The 27629-nt window shown below is 39.5% G+C and overlaps 1 protein-coding gene across 1 annotated transcript in view; it reads right to left on the bottom strand.

Annotated features, from left to right (window-relative positions):
- COBL (cordon-bleu WH2 repeat protein) overlaps positions 1–27212 on the bottom strand; it is a 205408-nt gene extending 178196 nt beyond the window's left edge. The window contains exons 1-4 of the mRNA XM_054695880.1: positions 27187–27212; positions 12208–12411; positions 4900–5110; positions 2215–2443 (exon numbers count right to left, since the gene is read on the bottom strand). Coding sequence (XP_054551855.1) covers positions 2215–2443; positions 4900–5110; positions 12208–12404 — 637 coding nt within the window. The 5' untranslated portion in view covers positions 12405–12411; positions 27187–27212. The remainder of the gene's footprint in view (positions 1–2214; positions 2444–4899; positions 5111–12207; positions 12412–27186) is intronic.
- Positions 27213–27629: the final 417 nt, after the last annotated feature.

Here is a 27629-nt window from a genome sequence, read left to right on the forward strand (position 1 = left end):
GGCTCAAGGAAGGTTCCGACTGGGTTTTGGTGAGAAGAACTGAAAAAAGCAGGTAATAAGATAGTGAGGGACAGCAACACGTGGCCAAGGTCGCAGTTCTTCATAATCCTTCTATGGGGCTGTGCTTGCCCAAGCAGTAGCAGGCCAAATGCCAAGTAGAACCGTATTCCTGGCCTTGACTATTCAGAGCCTCATAGCTACAAGGCTGCTAAGTGTCACCATGGAAGTAGGTGGCAGTAAAGTTTTCTGTTTTGTTTTTGTTTTTTTCAAACTTCACCAACAGGCATTCCAGAGGAAAGGACTCTACATAGCAACCTATTTTGCCAGAGGCCCCCACCCCTTCACAAGAGGCTTCTGGCATGGGAAGGAACATAAGCCAAATGGGGCACAGGAGAGAGCTCCCGGAACCTGCTGCAGAATGTCCTCTTTACTTCTCAAATATCTGACAGTCATCCAGAACGGATGGAGGCATTTGGCAGGGATGAAAACCAACTATTTCACAGTTGACAGGGTGCAGCATGGTCCAGATGAAAGGGAAGTGAATGTGGGACTGGAAAAGGTCCGTCTGCCATATCAAATGGTTCCTTTATCTTCTGGGGAGGCTGCTGGGATTTCAGGGATTAGGCCTCTTAAGGGGGTCCTGAGACAATGGAGAGAAGGACTTAGGGACTGGAGCACAGTTCTTTCCCCAAGTGCTGCTGGGTCCAAATTTGAAAAGCCAGAGTGGGTACACTTGTGTGTCTCACTCTGTGGGGATCCAAAGAGCAGGCTCCAGTCTTAAGGAGGTTTCCCCACTGAACACCTAGCTCCTAGCTCCAGGTGACTGACTGGCTGCTTTCGCGAGTCCATCCTTAACAAGGAAGTTAGTTTGATAAAACTTTCCCAGTAACAGGTTCCACGTTTTCCTTTCAAAATATATCTGATGACTGACATAACAGATAGATACAATACATAGATCTGATGGGAATACTTATTTGTAGAAGGCTTTTTCTTCCACATACTTAAATAATGTGGGTCAATATTTCTTTTTCTTTCTTTCTTTCTTCTTCTTTTATTTATTTTTTTGGTTGTCAAATAAAACCTCTATTTCCAAAGAGTTCCAGAAAATTTAAACAGGACTGAAAGAATCAGACAGTCACACCTGCTATATCCAGACCCACAGAGCAGATGAGAAATTATTTTGTACTTATTATTAAAACATATTGGATAAAGCATCAGATATGTTACTCTTGAGGTCAAAACCCTGTGTGGGGCCCAGAATCAAGTGAGACCTGAGGTGCAGAATCTCCAGGAGGAGATTTTGGGGGTAAAGGAATTTCCACTATGATCACAGATTTCACAGTAAATTTGGTAATAAGAATAAATTTTTATTGGAAGAATTTGAAAAAAAATACTGTTGAAAACCTTGTATAGAGTTCAAAAACCCAACCTATTCCATATTTGCAGAATAGACAAAAAAGGCAACAGATATCAAGAGAGGCTCATCGAAATAAAAACTTTTATGCTCTTCATTCTAATAATTCTAATGGCAAGGACTATTGATTTTTTTTTTTCAGTGACAGTTATATAATACAATCATCTTTGCGGTCAATCAGGGAAATCTGCCTCCACACATATCAGTGTTTGTCCCAACACAAGCCTCTCTGGCAGCCCTGCTCATCCAGGTCTCTGTGACCTCAGACTGGTACCAAATTCATACCAGGAGTGAGATGTCCTCTAGCACTAATGGTGAGGAAACATACGAGTTGCATTGACCAACTGAACTATAATTTGGTGAATTTTAGAAAACAAATAAACACATTTTTGCCATTGGGAAGATGAAAGGGAAGTGAATGTGGGACTGGACAATTATGAGCAATGTTTGGTAATGGGAGTAGTTAAAGGCAACTGCAAAGGAAAACCAAGAGAATATTGTTTATATGTGGTTTCAGGGTAGTTTTATTTTTAGCTTTCAGCTCCAATTTTCTTTTTACTTTTCTCTGCTTTTATTTCTCTTATTAAGGCTTATATGAGAAAGGAATAGAGGACATATTTAGAGATTGGGGAGGCATAATTACAGTCAAGGGGAACAAACAATTCATTTTATGTTCATTTCCTCTTGGTTTGAACAAAATTTAAGTAGCCTGAAAATTCAGTAAGTCTCCATCATACAGTATAGAGCATGAAGCTCTGAGAAGTGAGGTGTCCAGTCATTCTTTTGAGGGTACTCCTCACCTCGCTTATTGTCCCAGGCGTAGAGCTCCTTGATGCCCAGATCGTTCAGGGACTTGGAGAGTTCCAGCTCCTCCCAGGTGACGTTGTCTCTCAGGAGGATCACATGCTCAGTACTGACCTCGCACTTTGCACAGATGGCTGGGAGAATGCTCTGGAGTGGCACGTTGGGGCTCACACGCATGACAGCTTTTTGTGTTCGCAGGTAATTCACTATCAAAAGCACAGATTTCTAGAACAACATAGCAGTCACAAAGAATTTTGTAAGACATCTTCCCACCATGGTTTCAACTTTGTTTTCATACCAGAATTGAGTATGGGAAGATTCTGTGTATCCTGAATCTTTCTTCCACAGATTTTGTGTGTCATGCCACACTAAACAGTTATGTATCACTTAATGACATTCCATTCAATGATTGACCACATAGAGGACATTGGTCCCCAAAGGCTGTACTATGTTTTTTGTTTTTTGTTTTTTTAATATCTCTCTATGACTTTGGCATAATAATAAAATCACCTAGAAACACATTTCTCAGAAAATGTTTCTATTGCTAAGTGATGCATGACTGTGGTGAGCTATAATTGTGTGGAATAATAAATGAACCTTAGAATCTCTCTTACTAATGAATAAACTGCTAAGCACACAGGAGAATAGAAATTTAAGTAGCCTCTCACTTTACATACACTGTCTTTCAAGGATTCTAGCCAGACTTGAACACCAGGCACTTAAATACATTTTCTGAAGGAAATTAATTTGGAAGTACTATGAACAATTCAATTTAAAGAAAAACCCTCACACATGGCTTAAGTCAAAGTTCCCTTTATTTTGACCTAATTTTTCTGCTTATTTCATGGGGAAATTTATTTTAAAAAGGTCCTCATAAAACAAATTAAAATATTGTTTAAGAAGCCAAAATATCCATATACATATATTAATATCTATTGAAATACATATAGTGTATATACATATGTATATATATACATATTATACATAAAACATTTTAAGTGAGAAAAATACACAGACATCCAATGGACATAAAAAAATAATTGACATAACAATGGACATGATAATCAGAAAGAAAAATAGCCAATGTGACTAAAACTTATTCCAATGACTACAGATAAAATGGCACATAAGAAGATTAATATGCAAAGTTTCATGCATTCAGCTTTTATTTGGTTTCTGGTTACTCACTGTGTTCTGAGAAACAAGAGGACAGAGTGGACATGAATAAAAGAGCAGATGAAGCAGACTTTGCAGTCTGAGAGTAGGGTCTGACGAATTGTAGGAGGAAAATGGAACCCACACCCCTATTCCATGCTTCTCAAGCCAGACTCATGCATAACTCTGGGTTCTCCTGCCCCTGGGGGCCAGTACGGTCAGAGAAGGCACAGCCTACCAACAGGATTTCTCTTCCTTGAACACTGATTTCGTTGAAGAATTAGGGAAAGCTCTTTCAGGATGCAAATAGCACCAATTAAAACTTACTAAGCACCTAAACCTAAAAATTCACAGGAAATGGACTAATGGCCAAATTGCCATTTTTATTTTTATTTATTTTTAAGATTTCTTTTTTTTTAAAGATTTATTTATTTATACCAAAAGTGGGGTATAGGCAGATGTGTGAGAGGGTGAGAGGATTCACCAGAGACAGAGTGGGGAACAGAACAGGCAGACTGACCAAAATACACTGCTGAGGGAAGCAGCGGAAGAGACAAGAGAGGTCTGCTTGCCATGTGGGTTATCTCCACGGCCAGCGGGGATTGAAACAGCACTGCAGAGGCTGCAGACAGCTTCACAGCACTGAGATCAACCGTCTGTACCACCGGGGAAGGCTTTGCCATTTTTAAATGCATGTAAATTTAATAGATAATACAAGAGTCTAAAGAATGCTTTTACTTTTATTTGGAATTAAAAGAGCCATATCAGAGACTTGTTAAAATGTACAATAAAAAGATACTTAACTTTTTATTTTATTTTATTTTTTTTTAATAGAGGCGTTATTTATTTATTTATTTATTTATTTGTTTGTTTTGTTTATACAAGCACTGGGTACAGTCAGAAGCGCGGGAGGGTGAGAGAATTCACCAGAGCCCGAGCGGGGAGCAGAGCAGGCAGAAGGACCGAAGTACACTGCTGAGGGGAGCAGCGGGCGGCAGGAGAGGTCTGCACGCCATGTGGGACCCGCGCCAGGTGGCCGGGGAGCAGCCGGGGATCGAACCAGCGCTGCAGAGGCCGCGGGCAGCCTCGCAACCCAGCGCTCAACCACTGCGCCACCGGGGAGGCCCTAACTTTTTATTTTAAACAATAATCAAAAGCCTGTGAAATAAACCTATGTGTATGATTAAGATATTCTCCAATTGTTTAGAGTAAAATTTTCTGAATTCAGTTTTTCAGAAGGGAAATTGTCCCTCCCCTCTCCTCATTTCTCCTCCCACTCCCCCCACCCCTTAATGTTCAAATCTTCTAAATGTCCTGATAGTTAGAAGGACAGCTCCTAACCTGGAACCTATATATCTACTCCAATAGGGTAGCATGGGCAACAGCAGAAACCTCAAGCACAGCTCTATGCATTTATTACTCAGATAAGGGGAGCTCCAACAGCCCTCTCCTTACCACCTATAGCACCTGAGCCACAGGGCTCTTGCCTCTCTTCTTAGATGACAAAAGTCCCCCATCGCACTGACCTCAGGCACCTTAGGTAGGCTGGTCTTCATCTTCTCTTCGGGAACTTTTTCTTTCAGAAATGCAGTGTGCACATCCAGCATCCCAACTAAAGTATTTGGCTTAAAACTCAAAGGTTTTTCAGTTTCTGAAGACCAGATCTCAAGGGTATGGTGAGATGGATTCAAGTGGTTCTGAAGGCAAAGTTCAACCAGTAGGTCCATCATTGCATGGCTGGTATAGAAAAAGAAAGCAAATCAAGGTTATCAGGAATTTCTGTACTTTCTGTTTAACTAGGGAAGTACAGACCCAATGAACCAGTGAATGAGGGAGCAAACTGACTGTGCTAATGAAAAGAGACAACAGCTCCTTAACTCTTTATGCATGATTGTACAACAATATCTTAACATTCAACACTAACAACTACATTGCTGAAAGAGCAAAAGCATAGGAGCTGGGAAAATAATTATATTTCTAGTTAAATTAGTAAGTTTGTTTTACCTGGGTCAGAGCAGAGCAGCCTGACACACATGGCCAAAGGCCATCCTGCCACATTCTCTCTCTCTCTCTCTCTCTCTCTCTCTCATGCCAGTTCGATGGAAGAATAAAAGGTAGTTAAGTGGTAAAGAAGACTGATTAACTAAAACCAATACCAAGAGAACAGTGGTGGAAAGGATTTAGGAGGCAGATCTCTCAGGTTTTCTCTTCCACTGTTCCTTATAATAGCCATCTCTTCCACATTCTTGACCTCTTTGTCCCCAAATACATCTGTTAAGTGCTCCTAATATAAAGGGGGTGGGGGTTTGAAATGTATCTTTTAGCATTTGTTATGGTGTGTATTTTTTTTCCAACTTATGTTTACTTATAGATGTTTACATCTTTCTATTTGCTCCAGTGGTTAGAGGTTCAAACCTCTATCAATATATATTTTTACAATCTGCCCACTGTCAGTGCCCACCTATTTCTAACTTAAAAAGTGAGTGTAAGTTTTCTATTTTCTTTAAAAAAAAACACTGCTTTCCAAATATGTAGAGGCTTCAAAAATGTTTGCACATGAATCAGGGGCTTCAATAAGAAAAAAAAAAACTGGTCTTATTTCTTTCTTAGCTGGTTGTTTTTATAATCACGACAGAGAGGTAGACGGTCATGAAGAGACTGTGCTAACCCTCCCATTCTCCAAATACTGAAGGTACACAGAGACAGATGGGAGAGAGAAAGATGCTTTGGGGCCACACTATCATGGAGCATTATGGGTGCTTTGGCGGTTGCTGGGTAAGATAGTGTATTCAAAAGGGTGTGAATCTGTGTCTCTGAATCATATACAGTGTTGTTAACCAGTGTTATCTCAATAAAAAACAAATATAATATAAAATAAAATTATTTTATGGGAAATGTGGACAAAAAATTGAGAAATATTGCTCCAGACCTTGATATATTACTAGGATTAGAGCTGTTGAGTTGAACAATGCATCTTTAACCCTAGAAGGTGATACCAAACTGTTTTTCAAAGTGGTGCTTCCAGAGTGGAAGCAAGTGCCCCTCAGGGGCTCTCCTTTGTAGCTCTTCTACCAAAATAAGAGCTCTAGTATAAGAAGTAATATCTACACTGGAATCAAGCCCATGACTTGGCTAGCAGCCTCATGGTTCATGGAAACCCAGTCTGCAGTATTTACCTTGACATCGTTTCCAGGATGCAGGCAAGAGATGTTCAAGTTGCAAGAATTCCCATTTTGGTTTTATAGAGTGATTTTTGTTCTCTGTATACTTTCTGCATTTAACTTTATAGCTTAAGAAGTGTGCCATGTTATTATAGTTTAAAAAACTGTTTTAACAGATGTGTGAAGTTTTATCAGTGAATATGTTGTGTTCCTAAATTTCTGTTTTTATAATTTTAGTGCAACTTTCAGTTGCATGACAAAACATTTCATTGAGGTTTGATTAACAGATAAAAAGCTATATATGTATATATATATATATATATATATATTTCTACAGTCTGCATGACATAATGTACTAAGCTACATACTTCACTTTTGTGTTCTGAATGGCTCAGAATCTTGCAAACTTGGTTTTTGACTCTGTTTGTGGATTCCAAACTCTCTAGTACTACATAGCCCCATGTTTAAACAGTAGAAAAAATAATGTGCAGAGTTTTTCAATTAATTTTTTTCACTGTTCCATTCAACATACCCTAGTTGCCTCTCCTTTTCCCCCCACCACTTACCCTTGTGTCCCCTTGTCCCTCTCTCTTAACTTCAGAGCCCTCAGGATGTTTACTAATGTCCTCTAGTTTTTGAAGGTGCTCTTATATTATTGAATTGTCTGTGCTATAACTTTCCAGTATTTTTTCATCATTCTGATTTACTTTATCATAGTTATCTCAAATTCCTTCCATTTTGTTGAAAATGACTTCATTTCATCCTTTCTTATGTGATCTTGATCTGATCTTCCATCAATGGACATTTACACTGCTTCTGTGTTCTAGCCATTGTAAAACATATGAATATTCTGGAACATAAATTTTTTGGTTGATGGTTTCATATTAATGGATATATATCTAAGACTTGAATTGCCAGGTTTTATGGCATTTCCACTTGAAAGTAAATCCAGATTGCTTTTCATAATGGTTGTACCAGTTCACATTACCATTAATAGTGTAATAGGATTCCTTTCTCTCCACATTCTCTCCAACACTTGTTAGGAGTCTTTCTCATATGAGTCAGATGGTATCTCATTGCAGTTTTAATCAACATCTCTGTTGTTAGAAGTGACAATAAACATTTTTTCATGGCTTTTGGCTTTCTGGATATGATATTTGGTGAATAATCTGCTTATATCTGCCACCCCCTTGTTAATTGGGTTACTGGGTTTTTTATTGTTGAATTTTTTGAGATATTTATATATTGTGGATATTAATCCCTTATTAGTTATATGTTGTGTGAATATTTTCTCTTATTCAGTAAGGTATCTAACATCTTTTGTTTTCTTTTGCTTGATATAGGTTTTGAGTCACAAAAATAACTTTGTAGTTAATACCAAGGAATATGTCACCATGTGTTTCCTTCTATGTATTGTTGCAGGCCTTACATCTAAATCTTTAATCTTTCTGGAGTTTATTTCTGTGTATGGTGTTAGTCAGTAGTCCCACTTCATTCTTTCATGTGTGGTACTCAATTTTTCAAGCACTATTTATCAAATAGACTGCACTTTCCCCATTGTATGGTCATGGATGCTTTAACATGGATTAGGTGTTGGCACATGTGTGAATTTATTTCTGGGCTTGCAATTCTTTTCCATTGGTCCCTGTATCTGTTTTTTTTTTTTTTTTAATTAATTAATTTATTTATTTATACAAGCACTGGGTATAGTTAGAAGCGCGGGAGGGCAAGAGAATTCACCAGAGTCAGAGCGGGGAGCAGAGCAGGCAGAAGGACCGAAGTACAATGCTGAGGGGAGCAGCGGGCGGCAGGAGAGGTCTGCGCGCCATGTGGGACCCTCACCTGGTGGCCAGGGATCGAACTGGTGCTGCAGAGGCTGCGGGCAGCTTCGCAACACAGCGCTCAACTGCTGCGCCACTGGGGAGGCCCCCTGTATCTGTTTTTGCACCAAGTCATGTTGTTTCTGATACTGTTGCTTTATAGCAAAATTTGAAATCAGGTAATGTAAAATATCCTTTTTCTCCTTTTTTTCCTATAGAGTTGCTTTTGCAATTTGAGGCCTTTTGTGTTTCCATATAAATTGCACTATTTTTGGTTAGTTTCTTTGAAAAATATTGTCATATTTTGATGGGTATTTCATTAATTTTTATATCACTCTATGCAGCATATTTTTATTATATTGATTCTCCCCATCCATGAGTACAGCAGCCATCCATCTCCTTATGTTTATATCTAAGTCCTTTAAAAATATCTTATTTCCCTTTGCATAGGTCTTTTATGTACTTTGTTAGACTGACTCCAAGACACATAATTCTCTTTAAAGCAACTATAAAATGAATTATTTTCTTAATTTCTTTGGCTTCTTATTTATTGTTTGTATTAAAAAAAAGGCTATGGGGTTTTGTATATTGATTTTCTAACCTTTGCTACATTCATTTATTGTTTTTAAAAACCTTAGTTTTATTTGTATTTTCACTTAAATAATATTTTATTTAAAGACTTTATATTTTTAGAGAAGTTTCAGGTTCATAGTACAATTGAGGGGAAGGTTTAGAGTTTTCCTATGCACCCTCTGCCCCTACACATGCATGCCTCCCATGTTACCAACAGCAACATAATGGGGCTTGTGTCACTGTCCATGAACCTACACTGACATGGCGTTGTCACTGAAGTCTGTAGTTTATATTAGAATTCACTCATTCTATGTGTCTGAACAAATGTATGATATATATCAACTGTTACAGTATATAGAGTATTTTCTCTGCTCTAAAAATCCTCTCAGAGGAATTCTCAGACACAATTCTCTATTATACTCCCTCCTTCCCCTCTGGAATAACCATTATTCTTATGCTGACTTTCTAAATGGTGTTGGATAGTTCTCGAATTGTCTGTTTTTTAAAACATGTTGTTTCTTTTTTTCTACCTGGGTTCTTAGTGCATTACTATCTTTGAGATTAGTTTAACCCTCCATTTGATCTATTCTACTTCTACTCCCGTAGTTTTTTCAAGAGTTCTTGATCACATTTATTGCACTCTTTGGTTCCTGAATTTATCTCTTGTTTAAATTTTCAATTTCCATATTCTGTTTGTTGATTTTATTTCTGAGTTCATTAGTGTATTTTCCTCAATTTTGTTGTATTTCTTTGCTTTATTTTACTGAATTCTCTTGTACTTCTTTCACTTGCTTTCTAAGTTTTTCTTCTATCTCTCTTTTTTTAATATAGCAGCTCTGAGCAATCTATCTGATAGGAAGACATAGTCTTCCATGTTTTTGTGTTTGGATTTTGGAGCGTTGTTCTCATCTTGTGATGTTATGCTCTCCTGAAGTCTTGTATTTGCCTATGTTGTATTTTGTTTTTGTCTGCCCATTTTGTGCTAGTTGAGGTCTCCCTATTTTACTATCATTTTTAATAACTTCATCAGTTGCTTAAAAGGTTAAACTAGTTCACTTTTTCTGCAAGTGGTAATATGGATTTGTTTATTTTTATTTTGCTTTTGATGGGTTTTATATGTACTGGGATCTGTTTTGTAATGACTGAGTCAGCAGGGTGAATAAAAAGCCATTGAAGGGTCCAAACATTAGTAAGGATCAGTTAGGGTTAGTCTGGTTTCTATTAAGACAAACTCTGCTCTGGAGTTTGGGATGAGAACTTCAGCTGTCCTATGCTCTCAGTATGTGCCTGGCAAGGTAAGCACCCTCCCAGGAGGTGGAAAGGAGGAGTGCAGATCAGAATGTGTGTTCTATTATCTCTACTGGAACCCAGCCTGTGTGCAGCACCCCAGCCCCTCCATAAGGCTTTCCCCTCCCTCATGGGCATGTGCCTCTAAATAACCTCTGCCCCCTCCTTCCCAAGTTCCATGGCTACATCAACACCCCTGCTACTGTCGCCCTCTCCAGACCACAAGCCTCAGTTCTTCTATCTACCTGTTCAATGTAATGTGAAACTCTTCAGTATACAACATGTTTAAGTCTGCACTGGTCTTTGCTGTCCAAACGATAATCAACCCCATTGCTACCTAAAGGACGATTTCTCAGACCTGTGTCACTCTGTTTCGCTGTTCCAAGAGTAGCAACCCGCAGAATCCAGGCCCTGTCATTAGCTCTCTAGCTGGCATCTGGGCTGCCATTGCTGGTGCTAGAGGCAAAAAGTAGCAGTGCTCTCCTAGCTAAAGGTCAGGCTTCTGCAGCTGGTAACTGGAGGTCAGAAAGATCATGGCTCTAGTACATGAGTTGGTGGCTAATGGCTGGTAGCTTTAGGCTGGGCTCTCTAGCTGGCTACTGGGCGCCAGGAGCTGCCTCACTCTCACTCATGCACCCAATGAATGAAGGCAGGACTCTTTCGGCTGGTGGCAGGAGGCTGAAGTGGCAGATTGACAACTGGAGGCTGGGAGCGCCCTACCTCTTCCTGACACAGCTGGCAGCTGGAGATTGGGTTTTCATGACTGGTGATGGATGCTGGGGGCTGTCCAGCTCTCCTGAAGCATTATTTTAAATAGTCAAGACATAGAAACAACCTTTGCATCCAATGATGGATAAGTGGATAAAGAAAATGTGGTACAGCTATACAACACAACTCTATTCAGCCATAAATGAGAAGGAAATCTTGCCATTTGCAACAACATGGCTAGACCTTGATGGCGTTATGTTAAGTGACATAAGTCAAATACAGAAACACAAATATCATATGATCTTACTTACACGTGGATTCTAAAAAGAAAAAAAAAAGATTAGTGCACTGATTCACAGATACAGAGAATAGAGAGGCAGATGCCAGAGTTGTGGTAGGGGAGAGAGCAAAATGAGTGAAAGAAGTCAGAGGTAGTAACTGTAATAGTACAAAACACATCAAACAACATAATTATGATGTTTTAATAAATACCAAATATAAAATTATAAATTCTATTGGTAATGCAAGCCTTTACTCTCTGACAATATTTCATGGTGCCTTCTGCACTCCTCCTAGGAGGGTGCTTACCTTTTCAGGTGCATACTGAGAGCATGGGGACAGCTGAATTTCTTATCCCAAACTCCAGAGAGGAGGGAAATAAGAGTTGCCTCAGTAGGAACCAGACTAACCCTAACTTATCTATTGGACCCTTCAATGGCTTATTGTCTCACCCTGCGGACTCAGTTATTACAAAATAGATTAGATCTAAGAGAATGCAGGTGGAAGTCATGGGTCTGAAACTGATTCCCTTAAATTTAAAATCCATGGATGGGATTTTATGCCTTCATTTAAACTTGAATTATTTTCACTTGAAAAACTGCCAACTGTATTTATACTTCCTTGGGTCATTCTGGGAGTGGGTACTTGAATGGTTCATTCAGAAGCTTCCCTGCTGGCTCTATGACTTTGGCACCACATATATGGCTAGAATGGAGGCTGGCCCCTTCTTTGGAGTTGTTCATGAGCCTGTGCACTTACCTTTTTCTAGCAGTAGTGACTGTGCAGTCCTGTCTCTCATGGGCAAGACATGAGGGCCAGTCAGCACAGCTATTCCAAGGACCATACTTCAGGTTGTCATCTAGAGCCCAGGCTTACACCCCACACACCAGGACCTGACATGACCTGACATATGAAGAAGTACAATACACCAGGATCCACTCTTCAGTTCTCTTCAGAGCTACAAACTGAGGGCAGTGATCCTTCCCTGAAGCACTCAGACTCCTACCTGCCATTGACTGTGCTCTTCTTCTCCATCCCACTGGGCAGCACCACGGTGATGTCCACCATACTTTTCTGCAGCTGCTCCTTCATCGTGAGCAGGTTCTGCTGGGGACCAGGGGACACATCTCGGGGCAGTTTCTGCTCACTGTGCACATTCGGGGAAGCAGGCTTCCCAGGAGGTGGGGGAGCACGAGCCTTCATTTTCTTCCTTAAAAGTGACAACACAGGACTGAATGAAGTGGTAGCTCAAGTTATGTGGTTAATACAATCATCTGCTAATATCTGCCAGCTTTTAAGTACTTTCCTCGGAATATTTCATTCTTAGAAGTATTTATCTCTACTCAGAAATGCCTTCTCAGTTGCTTGACCTTTTTAAAATCACTATCTTGGCACTCTTCAATACCACAGAAAATGGACAACTAAGAAAAATATAGGCAGCTTTTTTTGACAGGAAGCATTTTTAGAAACAACCTAAACACATATTTACCCTCTAGGAGTGGCATATTTTTTTTCAGATAAAAATACAAGTTGGTGTAGCAATATTTGCTTGGCGCAGCCCTTTCTGAATCACTGAATGGGCTACAAATCTCAATTAATTATGCAGATTCCTCTATGGTCTGCTTTAAGACTTAAATTCTTCTCTGAAATTATGACCACCTGAAGGATCCAGTATCCATGGGTCCAGGATACTGAGGGAGTGCTGGAGTTATACTGCTTACTAAGTTAGCCAGCAAGTACATCAGACCAATACCCACTGACACAGGCCCTGTTGGCACTGTCTGATAAGGGATATGGGTAACAGTCTTTTCTCTCTGTTTTCACCTTATATCTGGCTCTACTTTGAATTCTCAATTTACTTTGTAGGAGAATTCTAAACACTTGACAATAAATCACCTACTCTGATGAACATTTTTAGAAATTCTTGTCTTTTCCAGATTATTCAATGGAGGCAAGTGATTTTAACTAATATAGATAATTCATTTATATACGTGTGTGTATGAATATGTATGAATGTATACGTAAATGCACTTATATACTTATCTACATGTACACTTATTTATATATAAGGGCCTTATTTCATTTAGGCCCTGGGTATTTTACACTAATTGTTAGCATGTACTTTGTGTCAGAAACTATGCTCAAAATAACCTTAGAAAGTTCATCTCATTTAGTCCTCAAAATATTTTGCATTTGAGAAGACTGACTGCCAGAGCCAGACAGCTCCCCTGAAGGCATGCAGATAGGTGTTGGAGCAGAAAAATGACTCACTCACTCCAAAGGACTTTCTCCAACCTACCACCCTATCCTACCTCTTTCTATTGTACTATACCTAGAGGATCCCCAAAAAGACAAGGGTCCTTGAAGATCTTCAGATGAGATCGCAACCTACCACCACTCGGTCTCTGGTTAACATCAGATTTAGGGATGACATACAGGTCTCATCCTCTACTATGGTAAGTTGACATAAATTAATTTTCAGTTTTTCCTTGTTGAAAGCCTTACATGGGCCTCCCCGGTGGCACAGCGGTTGAGCGCTGGGTTGCGAAGCTGCCCATAGCCTCTGCAGTGCTGGTTTGATCCCCGGCCACCAGCAAGGGCCCCACATGGCATGCAGACCTCTCCTCCAGCGCCAGCTGCTCCCCTCAGCAGTGTATTTCCTTGGTCTGCCTGTTCTGCTGTCCACTTTGTCTCTGGTGAATCCTGTCACCCTCCCACACATCTGACTGTATCCAATGCTTGTATAAATAAAATAAATAAATCTTTAAAAAAAAAGCCTTAGATCATATTTTTTTACATTTTTATTCTTCATTCATTTATTTCTAACAGTAATATGCTGAGGAGGTATCATCATTCCTGCTTTACAGATAAAGAGTAGGCACAGATTTTCAAGCTCACAGAGTGGCAGAATTCACATCAAACTCAGAAAATTTGATTCCAGAGCCTGAAATTTTACCCACTGCTTTATTATTCACTTTCTGAGGGGAAGAATAGATGTCACTCCATTGTGTAAATGTAAAGTCCAGATACAGAGAAATAGATGATCAAGTCCTTAGCTGATCAAGCCAAATCTGAGGCTAGAAGACCACTTGCTAATAGCATGATCACTCAAAGGTCATTTCAAAAAAAGAAATGTGTTTATCATTTTTTGAAAATGAAAGGAACTCTATTTTTATTTCTGCATATTAACAAAACTGACTTGACTTCCATCAGAAGGGAATTGAGAAAAGAGGCAGCTGTGCACAGTCCAGTCAGCACTGGTAGGGGCAAGAAGGGTAGGCAGAAGTTTCCACTTTTTTCTCATCTTTCTCAAATAAATAATGTCCCCCAACAACCCAGACTCTGCTTGTGATGTCATTTCCATCCACTCTCTCCTCCCCCAATTTGTGCTCAGGTTTACACAATGCAGCCTTTTCCTATACTCTTGCCTCCTGTTCCTCAATTCTCAGCCCACTGAAACTTCTTCACTCCACAAATATTTGCTGAAAGCTGACTTTGAGTGCTGTGCAGCTCAAGCCTGTCTGTGTATACAGCACTCTTTGACTACATCTGCAATCGGCCTATAATGCAATCTAGCAGGCCACAGGACACTGGGGGGCCTCCTTGTTTTTTGATCAGTGTATGTGTGCCTATGCAGGTATGTGCAAGTTTAAACCAGCAATAGAAAAACTACATTTTACACTAACAAAATACATTTCTGATTTTTTGGGGAAAAAATGAATGAAGCAAAAATATCTAAGTCTCTGAATGCTTTCACAGCAAAAACAGGCTGTGTACATACATCTGAGCCTGTGACTCCAAATCATCAGACACCTGTCCTGTGTGGGGCTAGAACTGACCTCCAAATCACCAGAAGAGCCTTAAGATCAGAGTTCTGCACTGACCCCTCCAATCCTGAACCAATTTCCACTCTCCCCCTCTCAACTAGCAGTAAATCCTAAAAATTCAGCAAGAACCCCCTTGCCTTTGACTCCTCATACTCTCTGCCTTGTATCTCTGCTCTCTTGAAGATCCACTTTAAAACCACAACTTCTGAGAATTCTTTGGACACTCCAAGCCTCAGGAGACAAGTGGCTAAAACCAGTGGTCTCCCCACTGGCCAACCACTGAAAGCACTCAGAAGCATCACAACAGCTTAAGTGTCCCCAGGGGCCAGTCAAGTGAAATTGTAACAGGGTGGTACCCAGGAAAAGGGGAGGTTCCAGGTTCCCTGCCCCACCCAAGGGAGGGTGGAGCTAAGCAGGGAGAAGAAGCTGGAGAGGAGACTGAGGAACTAAGGAAGCAGGATGGAGAGCAAGAAGACGACCTGGAGGAGGCACATGGAACAGAGAGACATGTGAAGAAACTGTGTTTGCCTTTTGGTCATGGACTGGTTGAAACAGATGTGGGTGAGAGACCCATTGGGGAGGTTAACAATGGCAACTTTTATCTTGATTTTGCTCTTTTTTAACCCAGACTTGTCTGTCCATTTTGACCATGACCCAGAAGGAACTTTAAACTTATGGCAGGCTTTCAGGCCCTGCTCTGGGCCAATCATGTTTGTATGGACTTTTTATATTCATGAGGGGATGGGTAACTTTGTGTGCTTGATTTAGAAACTATATTCTTTGCCCTTTTTTGTACTGCACACTAATTGTATTAAAGTTTCTTTTCATTAAAGGTCTATATGTTTTGACTTGATGCAGCGGATGGCAGAACCTATTTACAGCAGGCAGCTTTGGGGGTTCTGGGGTGCCCTTCACCCTGCCCTGTAACAAAATTATGAGAATGTATATTAATAACTAACAACATCTCTTTAGAACAGAAGCCCCTTCTTAACATTAAAACGGCATTTGCTTTTAGTTCTAATTTTTAAATCATTTGATAAAAGGAACTGATATGTGTAATACACATGTTGATAGATTGATGACTGTGCTTTTATTTCAATTCAGAATAATATTTGTATGTTCTGAGAAGTACACATGAAAGATGTTGACACTGAAAAGGACACCTGAGGTACTTAGGATTCAAGGGCTCTGTATCTGTCCATGAGCACATAGACCCCAGATGGAGATACTGGACTGAAAGGGCCATGATATTGGGATTAGTCTCTCTCTGTAGCAATCTAGGTACTCTCATTTCTTCAAATAATTTTTAATATCTAGAGGAAGTAGCCGATGCTCTATTATAGATGCCTGTATTCTCAAAATTTAGCAAACTGCTCTTCTTATTTGTAGATATTTAAAATATGTATGCCAACAAAGCAACCTCCCAGTGTTCTGTGAGGAAAAGTATGTTGAGAACCAAAAGGAAAAATACTATTATACTGCACATCATAGGAGAAGGCAAATCATGCTAGGCATACTATTCAGCTTAAAAAGGAAGGCAATTCAGAAAAAATCTACAACATGAATAGAGTTTCAGGAAATTAAGCTCAGTTAAATAAACCTATCACAAAAGAAAAAAATACGAAGATTCCCAGCTACATGGGGGTTCCTGGAGGAGTCAAATTCATGATGACAGAAAACAGAATGGTGGGTGCCAGGGACAGGAGATAGGGAATTATTTAATAGGGACAGAGTTTCAGTTTGGGAAGATGAAACATCTCTGGATATTGGAGGTACATAACATTACTGCACTGCATACTCACAAATGGGAAGGGTGGTAAACTTTATGTTATGTGTATTTTATTATAATTTTGAAAATCATTGTTAGGATTAAATTTTTACTCCAATAATTTTCCTGGTTTACAACCGTAAGTCTTTTTGTCAGGACACTTCTGTCAGCCTATCTTTGAACCTCTCAGACTTCCCTTCTTGTACCCACACCACAAGAGGGTTCTTTTGACTCCACCTAAAACATGACAGAATAAAGAGGCTGAAGATCCAGATGCTGTTGCCCTTTCCACTGGGAGGCCAAAACAGCACAGATCCCCAGAAAAGAGGAACAAATGGAGGTTGGAGAGCAGTGAAGACAACATAAACACAGATTACGGATCACCGTGAACACAACAAGAGACAGATGTGACCAGTGTTACTCCTCAAACCAAGATTGAGTATTAAAGCCCTATATCCACCACTCTTAGGTAAACTAAGAGGAGGACAAAAGATAAATCCCCAGAGCCCCAACCACATACACAAGTATAAATAGCCACAAATAACGCAATATGCATGCCAAGGAAACAAGGAAGATCTCAACACAAGATGGAAATTCAAAGTGAGAAGGATAGAAGTCCTGGAACGAGTATAAAAGAGACAGGAAAAGAAAAACTATTTGACAATAACTTCAAAGCAACATTATTAAAAATATTTAGGCAGACAAGCATACATAAGATCTCAAAAAGGTGATATAGGAACAAAGAAAATTCTTCACTCAAGAGACTGAATATATAAAAAGTTCACAAAAAGAGATTCTGAATGAAATAAAGACAAAAAGTGCTTTGAATAAAATCAAAACAGAAGAATTTCAGCTGTAGAAGAGTCAAATGAACAAATAACACATTTAGAAGAATAGAGTATCATCAAAAAGGAAAAATAAGGAAACTCTATGAGAAATATCAGATTTAATTAGAAAAGGAAACCTATAAATGATCAGACTCCCAGAAAAGAAAGAAAAAGAAATGACTAAAAAGCCTATTCATAAACACGAGAACTCCCCAAACCTACAGAATGAACTATATATGGAAGCCCAGCAAGCAGAGAGAACACCTAAATTCTTAGATGCAAAAAGATCTACACTGAGAAACATCATTGTCAAATTATCAAAAATCAAAGATAGAGAAAAAATTTTGTAGGAAGCAAGGGAAAAATAATATCCTACAAGAGATCCCAAATTAGGGTTTCAGTCTACTCTCCAACAAGAGGGGAGTGGAAGAAAATATTCACAATCTTAAGAAGCAAGAACTATCAGCAAAGAACTCCCTATCCTATAAAATTATCAATTAAATAAGAAGGGGAAATACAGGTTTTTTCAGACAAACAGAATCTAAAGGAGTTTGCTACCTCCAGACATGCTCTTCAAGTAATACTAAAAATAATTTTCCACAAGAAAAGAAAAACTGAAACATAAACTATTTAGCACCAGTATCAAGAACAAATACACTATGAAGCACAACACCAAATACTAAGGGGGAGGAAGAAATGGACAGAATCAGTACAGTTAAACGGTGGAGAGGAGACTAGCTCATAAAGGACTCAAAACATAAGAATTCAAGGAAAACACCATGGTAATAACTAACTAAAAATCCAGAATAGACACCTGCAGGTGAAGAAGCAAAGAAACTGATACAAATATTAAGGAAAGCATTCCAGAAGTAGAGAGAAACAAAGGGAAAAAGAAACAACAGAAAAATAAAGCAATGGAAAATCAAAACCAAAATACTGAAACAGTACATAGCAATAATCACCTTATATGTGAATGATATGAATTCACCAATAAAAAGGCATAGACTAACAATGTGTATGAAAAAAATTTCAGCCATGAATAATTTGTTTACAAGAGACTCATTTAAAACTGAAAGATAAAAACAAACTGAAAATAACAGGTTGGAATAAGGTCATACATGCTAATAACTCAGAGAGTAAATCAGGAACTGCTATTATTATAATCAATAAAGTAGACTTTTTTTTTTTTAAGATTTATTTATTTATTTATACAAGCACTGAGTACAGTCAGATGTGCGGGAGGGTGGGAGAATTCACCAGAGCCAGAGCAGGGAACAGAACAGACAGACCGACGAAATACACTGCTGAGAGGAGCAGCGGGCGCGGCAAGAGAGGTCTGCACGCCATGTGGGACCCATGCCGGCGGCAGGGGATTGAACCAGCGCTGCAAAGGCTGCAGGCAGCTTCACAGCCCAGTGCTCAACTGCTGCACCACCGGGGAGGCCCAATAAACTAGACTTTCAACTGAAAAGTTAATCTGGGATGAAGGTGGGTACTATATAATGATCAAGGGGAACAACTCACCAAGAAGAGATAACTCTTATTTATATTTATGTGCCAAATATGGGAACACCTAGTTATATAAGGCAACTATTAATAGACCTAAAATAATATATCAACAAAAACACAACTGTTGTCAGAGATTTCAACATACCACTGACACAAAGGGATAGATCATCCAAAGAGAAAATTAGCAAAGATATAAAGTTTTTTAATGACTTTAGATCAGATGGGTTTACTGGACATTTACAATTTTCCAACCTAAAAGCAAGTGTATACTTTCTTTACCAGTGTACAAGGAACAATTTCAAAAACAGATTGTATACTAGAACATTAACCAAGTCTCAGAAAATATTCAAAAATAGAAATTATATCATGCATCTTTACAGACCACAATACTATAAAACTAGAAACTAACCATAAAAGAAATCCTGTAATAAATCAAAATATGTGGAAACTAAATATAATGCTTTTGAGCAACCCTTGGATCAATGAAGAAATCAAGGAAGATATTTTTAAAGATCTAGCAAATAATGAAAATGGGAAAACAAGCTACCAAACCCTATGGGATACTTTAAAAGCAGTACTAAAAGCAGGAAGCTCATAGTATTACAAGTCCACAATAAACACACACACACACACACACACACACACACACACAAAGTCCCCAATTTAACAATCGTTAAAGTCTCAGTGCTATTAAGCTTTCGCCAGCCATTGTGACATAAGTCTGATCCCCAGCCAGGGAGCTGACCCACATGGTTCAGCAGACCTCTCCTGTCTCACCCACTGCTCCCCTAAACAGTTATTTCAGTAGATCTGCCTCCTCTGCTCCCCACTTTGTCTCTGGTGAATCCTCTCACCCCTACCCCAGTTCTTGTATGCATAAATAAAATAAATTTAAAAAAATAAAAGAAGTGACATTCCAAGTGATACTGTAGAAATACACAGGAGCATAAAAAACCTATTATATAAAAGTCTCTGCAAACAAACTGGACAAACGAAGACACGGAAAAATTCTTAGTCATATAAACTCCCCAAACTCAGCTAGGATGAAATAGATAGTTTAAACAGTCCAATTACAAGTACTGAATTGAAAGAGTAATAAGAAGCCTCCCCAAGAATAAAACCCATAATTAGATGGTTTCACCATTGAATTCCACCAAACCTATTAAAAGACATAACACTTACCTTATACACACTTCAAAACAATTGACGAGGAGAAAATCTCCCCAACACATTGTATGAGGCCAACATTTCCCTGATGCCAAAACCAAAGACAGTACAAAAAAAGAAAATTATAGATTCTATCTCCGATGAACATAGATGTAAAAAGTCTCAACAAATACTAGCAAACCAAATATAGCAACATATTAAGAGAATCATCCACCACAATCAAGTAGACTCCATCCCAGGGATGAAAGGTTGATTCAGCATACATAAATGAACTTACATCATCCATCAGATCAACAAAAATAAAGACAAAAATCACATGATCATCTCAATAGATGATGAAAAACATTTGAAAAGAGCCAACATCCATTTATGATAAAAATTCTCCACAAAATAGGAATAAATGGAACTTATCTAAATATTATAAAAGCCATGTATGATAAACCTACAGTCAATATCAGGCTTAATGGTGAAAAGCTAAAAGCAATTCTACTAAGCTCAGAAATGAGAGGAATGATCATTATCACCCCTATTCAACTATTCAACACCACTATTCAACATAGTCCCAGAAGTTCTAGCTGAAGCAATTAGTCAAAAAAAGACATGAAAGGAATCCAAATTGGAAAAGAAGTGCAACTGTCACTATTTGCAGATGTCATGCTAATATACTTAGAGAAACCAAAAGAGTCTACAAAAACAAATTTCTAGAAATAATAAATTAGAGTAAGGTGGCAGAATACAAAATCCATGTGTAAAAATCAGTGGCATTTGTACATGTGAACAATGTATCAGAAGGGAAGGAAATAAGGAATATAGTTTCATTTACAATCAGACCAGAAATAATTAAGTATCTGGGAATAAACCTAATGAAGACAGTAAGGAAGTTCTCTAATGAAAACTGTAAAACTCTATTAATGGAAATAAGAGAAGACACAAGAAATGGAACAATATTCCATGCTCATACGTAGGAAGAATTAACATCATTAAACTGGCCATATTACCCAAAGCAATTTACAGATTTAATGCAATACCCATCAAAATATCTGACATTTTTTAAGGAAACAGAACAATTATCAAATTTATATGGGACCACAAAAGCTTTATGTTTATTTATATGGGACCACAAAAGCTAAAACAATCTAGTAAGAAAAGAAGAAAAATGAAGGCTAGAAACATCCTGACTTCAAACAATATTACAGTGCAACAGTAATCAAAACAATATGGTACTGGACAAAAAAACAGAAACTCAGACCAATGAGACAGAACTGAAAGACCAGAGAGAAATCCATACAACTATGGAACAGCTCATTTTCAGCAAAGGAATTAAGACCACACAGCGGAGAATACATAGCCTTTTTAAATAAATGGTGCAGGGAAATATGCATAGCCACATGAAAAAAAAAAATAAAGCAAGATCCATATTTAACAGCATACATGAAAATCCACTCAAAATGGATTAAAGATTTAGACATAAGAACTGAAAACCATAAAGTACTTGTAAGAAAATACAGGGGGCACACTACAGAATATCTACCACAAAGATGTAGTTGGGAATACAACCCCAGCAACAAGTGAAACACAAGCAAAAATAAACAAGTGGGGCTATATTAAACTTAAAAGCTTTTGCACCTCAAAAGAAACCATCACCAAAAAAAACAAAAAGGCAACTTACAGATTGGGAAAAAATATTTCCATCCCATACAAGGGGTTAAACTCCAAAATTTACAAAATACTTACACAATACATCAACAAAGAAACAAATGACCCAATTAAAAAATGGGCAAAGGACCTCAACAGACATTTCTCTAAAGAAGGCATTAAGATGGCCTATAGATATGTGAAAAAATGTTCAAATCACTTATTATAAGATATATGCAAATTAAAACCACACTGAGATACTACCACCTCAACTCTGAGAATGGCCCACATGAAAAAGAAACAAATTAAACAACTGTGGCAAGGTTGGATGAAAAAGAAACTTTACAAGTTTCCAAGCTGGTACATCCCCTGTAGAAAAGAGTTGGAAAATAGTGTGGAGATTTTTCAATAAGATAAAAATGGAAATCCCATTTGACCCAGCAATACCACAATTAGGTATCTGTCCAAATGACATTAAAAAAAAATAACATGAAAGATCTATCATACCTAGGTACATAGCAGCACTGTTTACAAATTACCAGATCACACACGCAACCCAAGTGCCCTTCAACAGATGAATGGAGAAGCTGTGGAGCATATCTTCAGTGAAATATTACACAGCTTTGAAGAAAGATGAAGTGGTGGTATTTGGCACAAAATGGATGAAACTTGAGTTGATTATGTTGAGTGAAACCAGCCAAAAAGTGAAAGACAGATATTGGATATTGGATGTTTTCATTCATCTGCAGAATAAAAATAAATAAATAAACCTATTACATACAAAAAATAAAAGAAATAAAAAACTGAACTCAGCAAGAAGATAAAAGTTACCAGAGGGAACAGGGTCAAGAGTGGAGGGAATGGGGCATGGAGGCACATGGGGTACAGGCATGGGTGATTTGGTGGAGACAATAAAAACATATTTTTAATTAAAATATATTCAGGGACCTTCTTGGTGACGTAGGAGTTAAAGTCTCAGTGCTATCAAGCTATCCACAGCCACTGTGGCATGAGTTTGATGCCCAGCCAGAAAGCTGACCCACATGGCACAGCAGAATTCTCCTGACTCGCCTGCTGCTCCCCTCAGCAGTGTATTTCAGTACATTTGCCTGTTCTGCTCCCCACTCTGTCTCTGGTAAATCCTCTCACCCGCAGCACCTCTGGCCTGTGCCCCAGTTCTTATATGCATAAATAAATAAAAAAAAAAATCTTAAAAAAAAGGAAAGATATGCACTGCGTAAAAAAAAAAAAAAAGCTCTGTATATTTTAAGAGACATCTTGGAGACAGGAAAGCAAAATAATAAAAACAAAAGAAGAAGCTTCTTTTACTGAGCATACCATGGGGTGAGACTGGAAGTAGAAGCTTACAGAAGTTTAGGCTAAGGCCATTTTGAAGAAAACGGGCTGAGTTTACCCAGGAAAGAGTCCCTGCCAGGCCCAGGGACAGAAGGAAGTTGGCAGGTCTGATTAAGCATTGCTGTGAAGAAAGGAAAGCAATACTGTGGGGATGGGACTGTGTGTTTGATGATGTAGCCATGGGCCATACAATAGAAGTTGCCCAGTGGATGGAAGTTGCCCCAAAGTTCCTCTGGATGTGGGCACCATCTGTAGGTGACTGGGTCACACTCAATGGTTTCCTCCACCCTGCGAATGTCTGCTGTCATCACACGGGCTCTAACCATCTTTGCATGACTGTACAATGAGACTGTGCTATTAAGGAGGTTGTCCCTTCTGGAAGACCTGCGTAGGTGTCGTGCAGTTGTATGCAAGGTCTACCTGAGAGGAAGGAGCACATACGGGCAGTGAGTTATGGTAGCAAAGACCAGGAACTGGCCACAGCCAGGCACACCCTGTGCAGGTGTACCCAGCTGGACTTTTCACCCTTCAACAGCCCCAAACAGTGAGCAAGGAGGAGCCATCGGGCACCAAACACCCTTTCACCTTCCAGCTTAGAAAGCTGGGTGTGACCTGGCAGCAAGTATTCATAAAATGAACAAAGATATAAAAAACATTTCTGGCATCTCAAAAGTTAGCAGTCAGAACTTCAAAATCATCACATCTTTACTGTTTGAATTTCAGGGCAGTGCTGGTAGTGCTCACACAGCCAGGACACTGCCAGGTAGGTTTGTACTCCTACAGGCCTCCACCCCCAGCTGAATGGCTGATTGCCAGTGCCTCTAGGACTATGTGAGCTGCACATCTGACACCACTGAGGTTCAGTAAGTTCCAATCTCAGGACTGTAGCAGGCAGCTGAACTAAAACTTAATCTGTAGGCTGCAGGCCTGCAGACTGAGAAGGGAAAGTACACACAACTCTACTTTCCTGGGTCCAGTCCAAAAGGCACTCTATGATTCTCCTGTCCCTCAAACATCTCCTCAATGTCCAAGAACACAGGACACTGAAGTTAGTGGCTATGCCAGTTTTTTTGAGTATCACTCCTCACATGCGTTGAGCCCATTTACCATGCAGGTTCTGAGGAAACGGAAAAAGTTCTATTTAAAGCCAATTTCAGAGAAACCCAATACTTCAATCCTCACAGTCATGATAACCACCAAGGGAGCTCTGACTAAAGGGTCTGTTCAGGCTGCAGTCATAGGAAGGTGCCATGCTCTCCTAGGGAGATTCTTCTGCAGCAGGAGGTTTTTCTCCCTCCAAGAAGGGAGGTGGAGGGCCTCCCCTGGTTGCGCAGGTGGTTGAGTTCAGCACTGTGAAGCTGTCTGCAGCCTCTGCAGTGCCAGTTCAATCCCGGCTGGGCAGTGAGGGTCCCACATGGCACTGCAGACCTCTCCTGTCGCGCCCGCTGCTCCCCTCAGCAGTGTATTTCATCAGTCTGCCTGTTCCATTCCCTGCTCTGTCTCTGGTGAATCCTTTCACCCTCCTGTGCATCTGGCCTGTACCCCAGTCCTTGTATAAATAAATAAATAAATTTAAAACAAAAAAAGAAGGGAGCTGGAAAGTTATAAAAGCCTGACTTGGCCTCACGGTTACTTCATTTTTAAGATCTTCCTAGCTCCTCCTGCCAGCAACTGAACATGGCTTAGCCTCATCCCTGCTGAGTAAGCAGTTCAGAGGCTGTATGGTGTCTCCTCAACCCCACATACACACAGCTAATGGCCCTAGAAGGCAAGTTCACAAATAAGCACAATTCAGGGCTACTGACCATCAAATCAAATAAACATGTTTTCAAAGGTATACCACAATGCATGGAAATGATAAAATTAAAATATACCTGAGTATATTATATGCCTGTGTACTATTTTTAAAGAGATAACTTTACAGATTTCTGATATAATTGTAATTTTTTTAAGTTACTAAGTAAGACCCAAACACAATACTGCCCAAGAAATATTTCTTTTAACCACTTTTCAGTATTGTGTTTGGGTGCATTATTAAATTGATCCATCAAATAAATTAAATCTTATTAAGGTATTGCATAAAAAGAAAAGTAATCACAATAAACACGGCACTGAATGGTAATAAAGATGGTAATCATTTTAAAGTCTAAAGCCATTTATGAATAGTAAGAAATTAAATACAAAGATATAACTTTTTACATCTTGCCTAGTCTCATGTTTCTAACCATTTAAGAAAACTGGGATACATTTTTTTTTCATTTTCTTGTGTATTTATTTACTACTATTTTTTAAATTTTATATATTTCTTATGTCATTTTTCATTCTTGCACAATGTATGCATTTTCTTTCTTTCTTTTTTTTTTTTTAAGATTTATTTATACAGGGCCTCCCCAGTGGCGCAGCGGTTGAGCACTGGGCTGCAAAGCTGCCCGTGGCCTCTGCAGTGCCAGTTCTATCCCCAGCTGCCGGCAAGGGTCCCACATGGTGCGCAGACCTCTCCTGCTACACCTGCTGCTCCCCTCAGCAGTGTACTTCATCAGTCTGCCTGTTCTGCTCCCCGCTCTGGCTCTGGTGAATTCTCTCACCCTCCCGTGCTTCTGACTGTACCCAGTGCTTATATAAATAAATAATCTTAAAAAAAAAAGATTTATTTATACAAGAACCCGGATACAGACCAGATGTGCAGGAGGGTGAGAGGATTCACCAGAGTCAGAGTGGGGAGCAGAACAGGCAGATGTACTGAAATACACTGCTGAGGAGAGCAGGAGGTGAGACAGGACCCATGTGGGACCCTCGCTGGCTGGCCGCACTACAGAGACTGCGGACAGCTTCACAGTACATCACTCAACCACCTGCGCCACCAGGGAGGCCCACAATGTATGCATTTTCATCTTGGTTATAGTCCTCATACAATTCCCACCTGCCCCCTGCCCTGATCCTACTCCCTCCCCTCCCCATGTAGTGTATCTCTGGTTTATAGTTGCTTGCTGATTTTGATTTTTACTTTAATTTAATGAAACATGTCACAACTGTCCCCCCCTTTTTTCCTTTTAAAATTGGTATACACATTTATTTAAATTCATTCAGTTTCACCCATGGTTTATCAAGTATTTTGTTGCTACTCATTCAAGCTATTTTGGATCATCTCCAACTGAATGTCCTGAAGAGGAGGACATTAGGCAGGACATTATCACCCTAGCACACAGCCAGGAGTGATGTGACCAGTCAAGCAGATTTTCACAAGACTGCTGCATGCCCTGTCCAGCACCTTCTGAGGAAGGTGGGCACAGAGTCTGCATCCCCAGAGCCTTCTCGCTGGCTCTGCCATAATCAACCCTCCCTGGCCCCTTAGAGCTGGTAGGTCCTATCTATCTTCAAGAACTAAAAGTGAGATGTTTGACAGGAGGAGGACTATGTATTCCAGGCATCATAGTCACTGCTGCAGACGTGATTCTGAGAATCAGATGTGCCCACGTGAGCAGAGTACACGGCTCTGACCAGGCCTGGACCTCAACAGTCAGGGCTCCTCTTACTACCAATTTCAAAACCCTCTGTGGAGATAAGCAGTGTACAAGCCAGTTCTCTCTCCCCATCCTGGATATGGGACAATAGAATCCTCACATGGCTTAGGTACATCATCTTTGCCTGATTCTCCATCAGCCGTGCCCACTCAGAAACTGTACCCTGAGATGTGGGTTTTAGGGAGCACTGCATATTGCCCTGTACACTCAGGCTCAAGCAAGCAAAGAGCCTGAACAGGACTGGCATGAATAAGAACTGAACTTTTTTAAAAATATATTTTATCTGGTGGGTAGAGTTTCTTTTTTGCAAAATACATCCACCAGTTTCTAAGGAAATTCAGTCAAAGTTATAGACATATTAAGTTACATATTTACTTGGGTGTGTGGCATCCACGGATCTCTGGCCTCAAAAAGAGCCTGGGCCTTTCACCAGCAACCACAACTTTCTGCTTATCCTTTCAGGAATAATAAATTTCCACGAGAAAGTATAACAAGGAGATCAGACTCCAAAAGCTGAAATGAAGAATAGACTGATTTAGTTGGTAGAAGTAGAGACAACAGCATAGGAAGGGGGTCTTCACAATTCTCCGTCCTCGGCAACAACACAAGGAGAGAAGTGTGTCCTTACTTCCACACAGGCAGGCATGAGGGACAGGGAAGGACTCACCTTTCCATGAAGACACAGAAGGAGATGTTCAAGAAAGTTCTGTAATAGTTTAGATGGACTCCTTACTGGAAGCAAGAGGTTGCCATTCATTAGACAAAGTCCCCTCCTCATAGTCTCCACATGATTTCTAGAGGTTTCTCCTCACCTGTCC

This window comes from Talpa occidentalis, unplaced genomic scaffold, assembly GCF_014898055.3.
Source record: "Talpa occidentalis isolate TD23 unplaced genomic scaffold, MPIMG_talOcc4v2.1 talOcc4.10, whole genome shotgun sequence".
Lineage (NCBI taxonomy): Eukaryota > Metazoa > Chordata > Mammalia > Eulipotyphla > Talpidae > Talpa > Talpa occidentalis.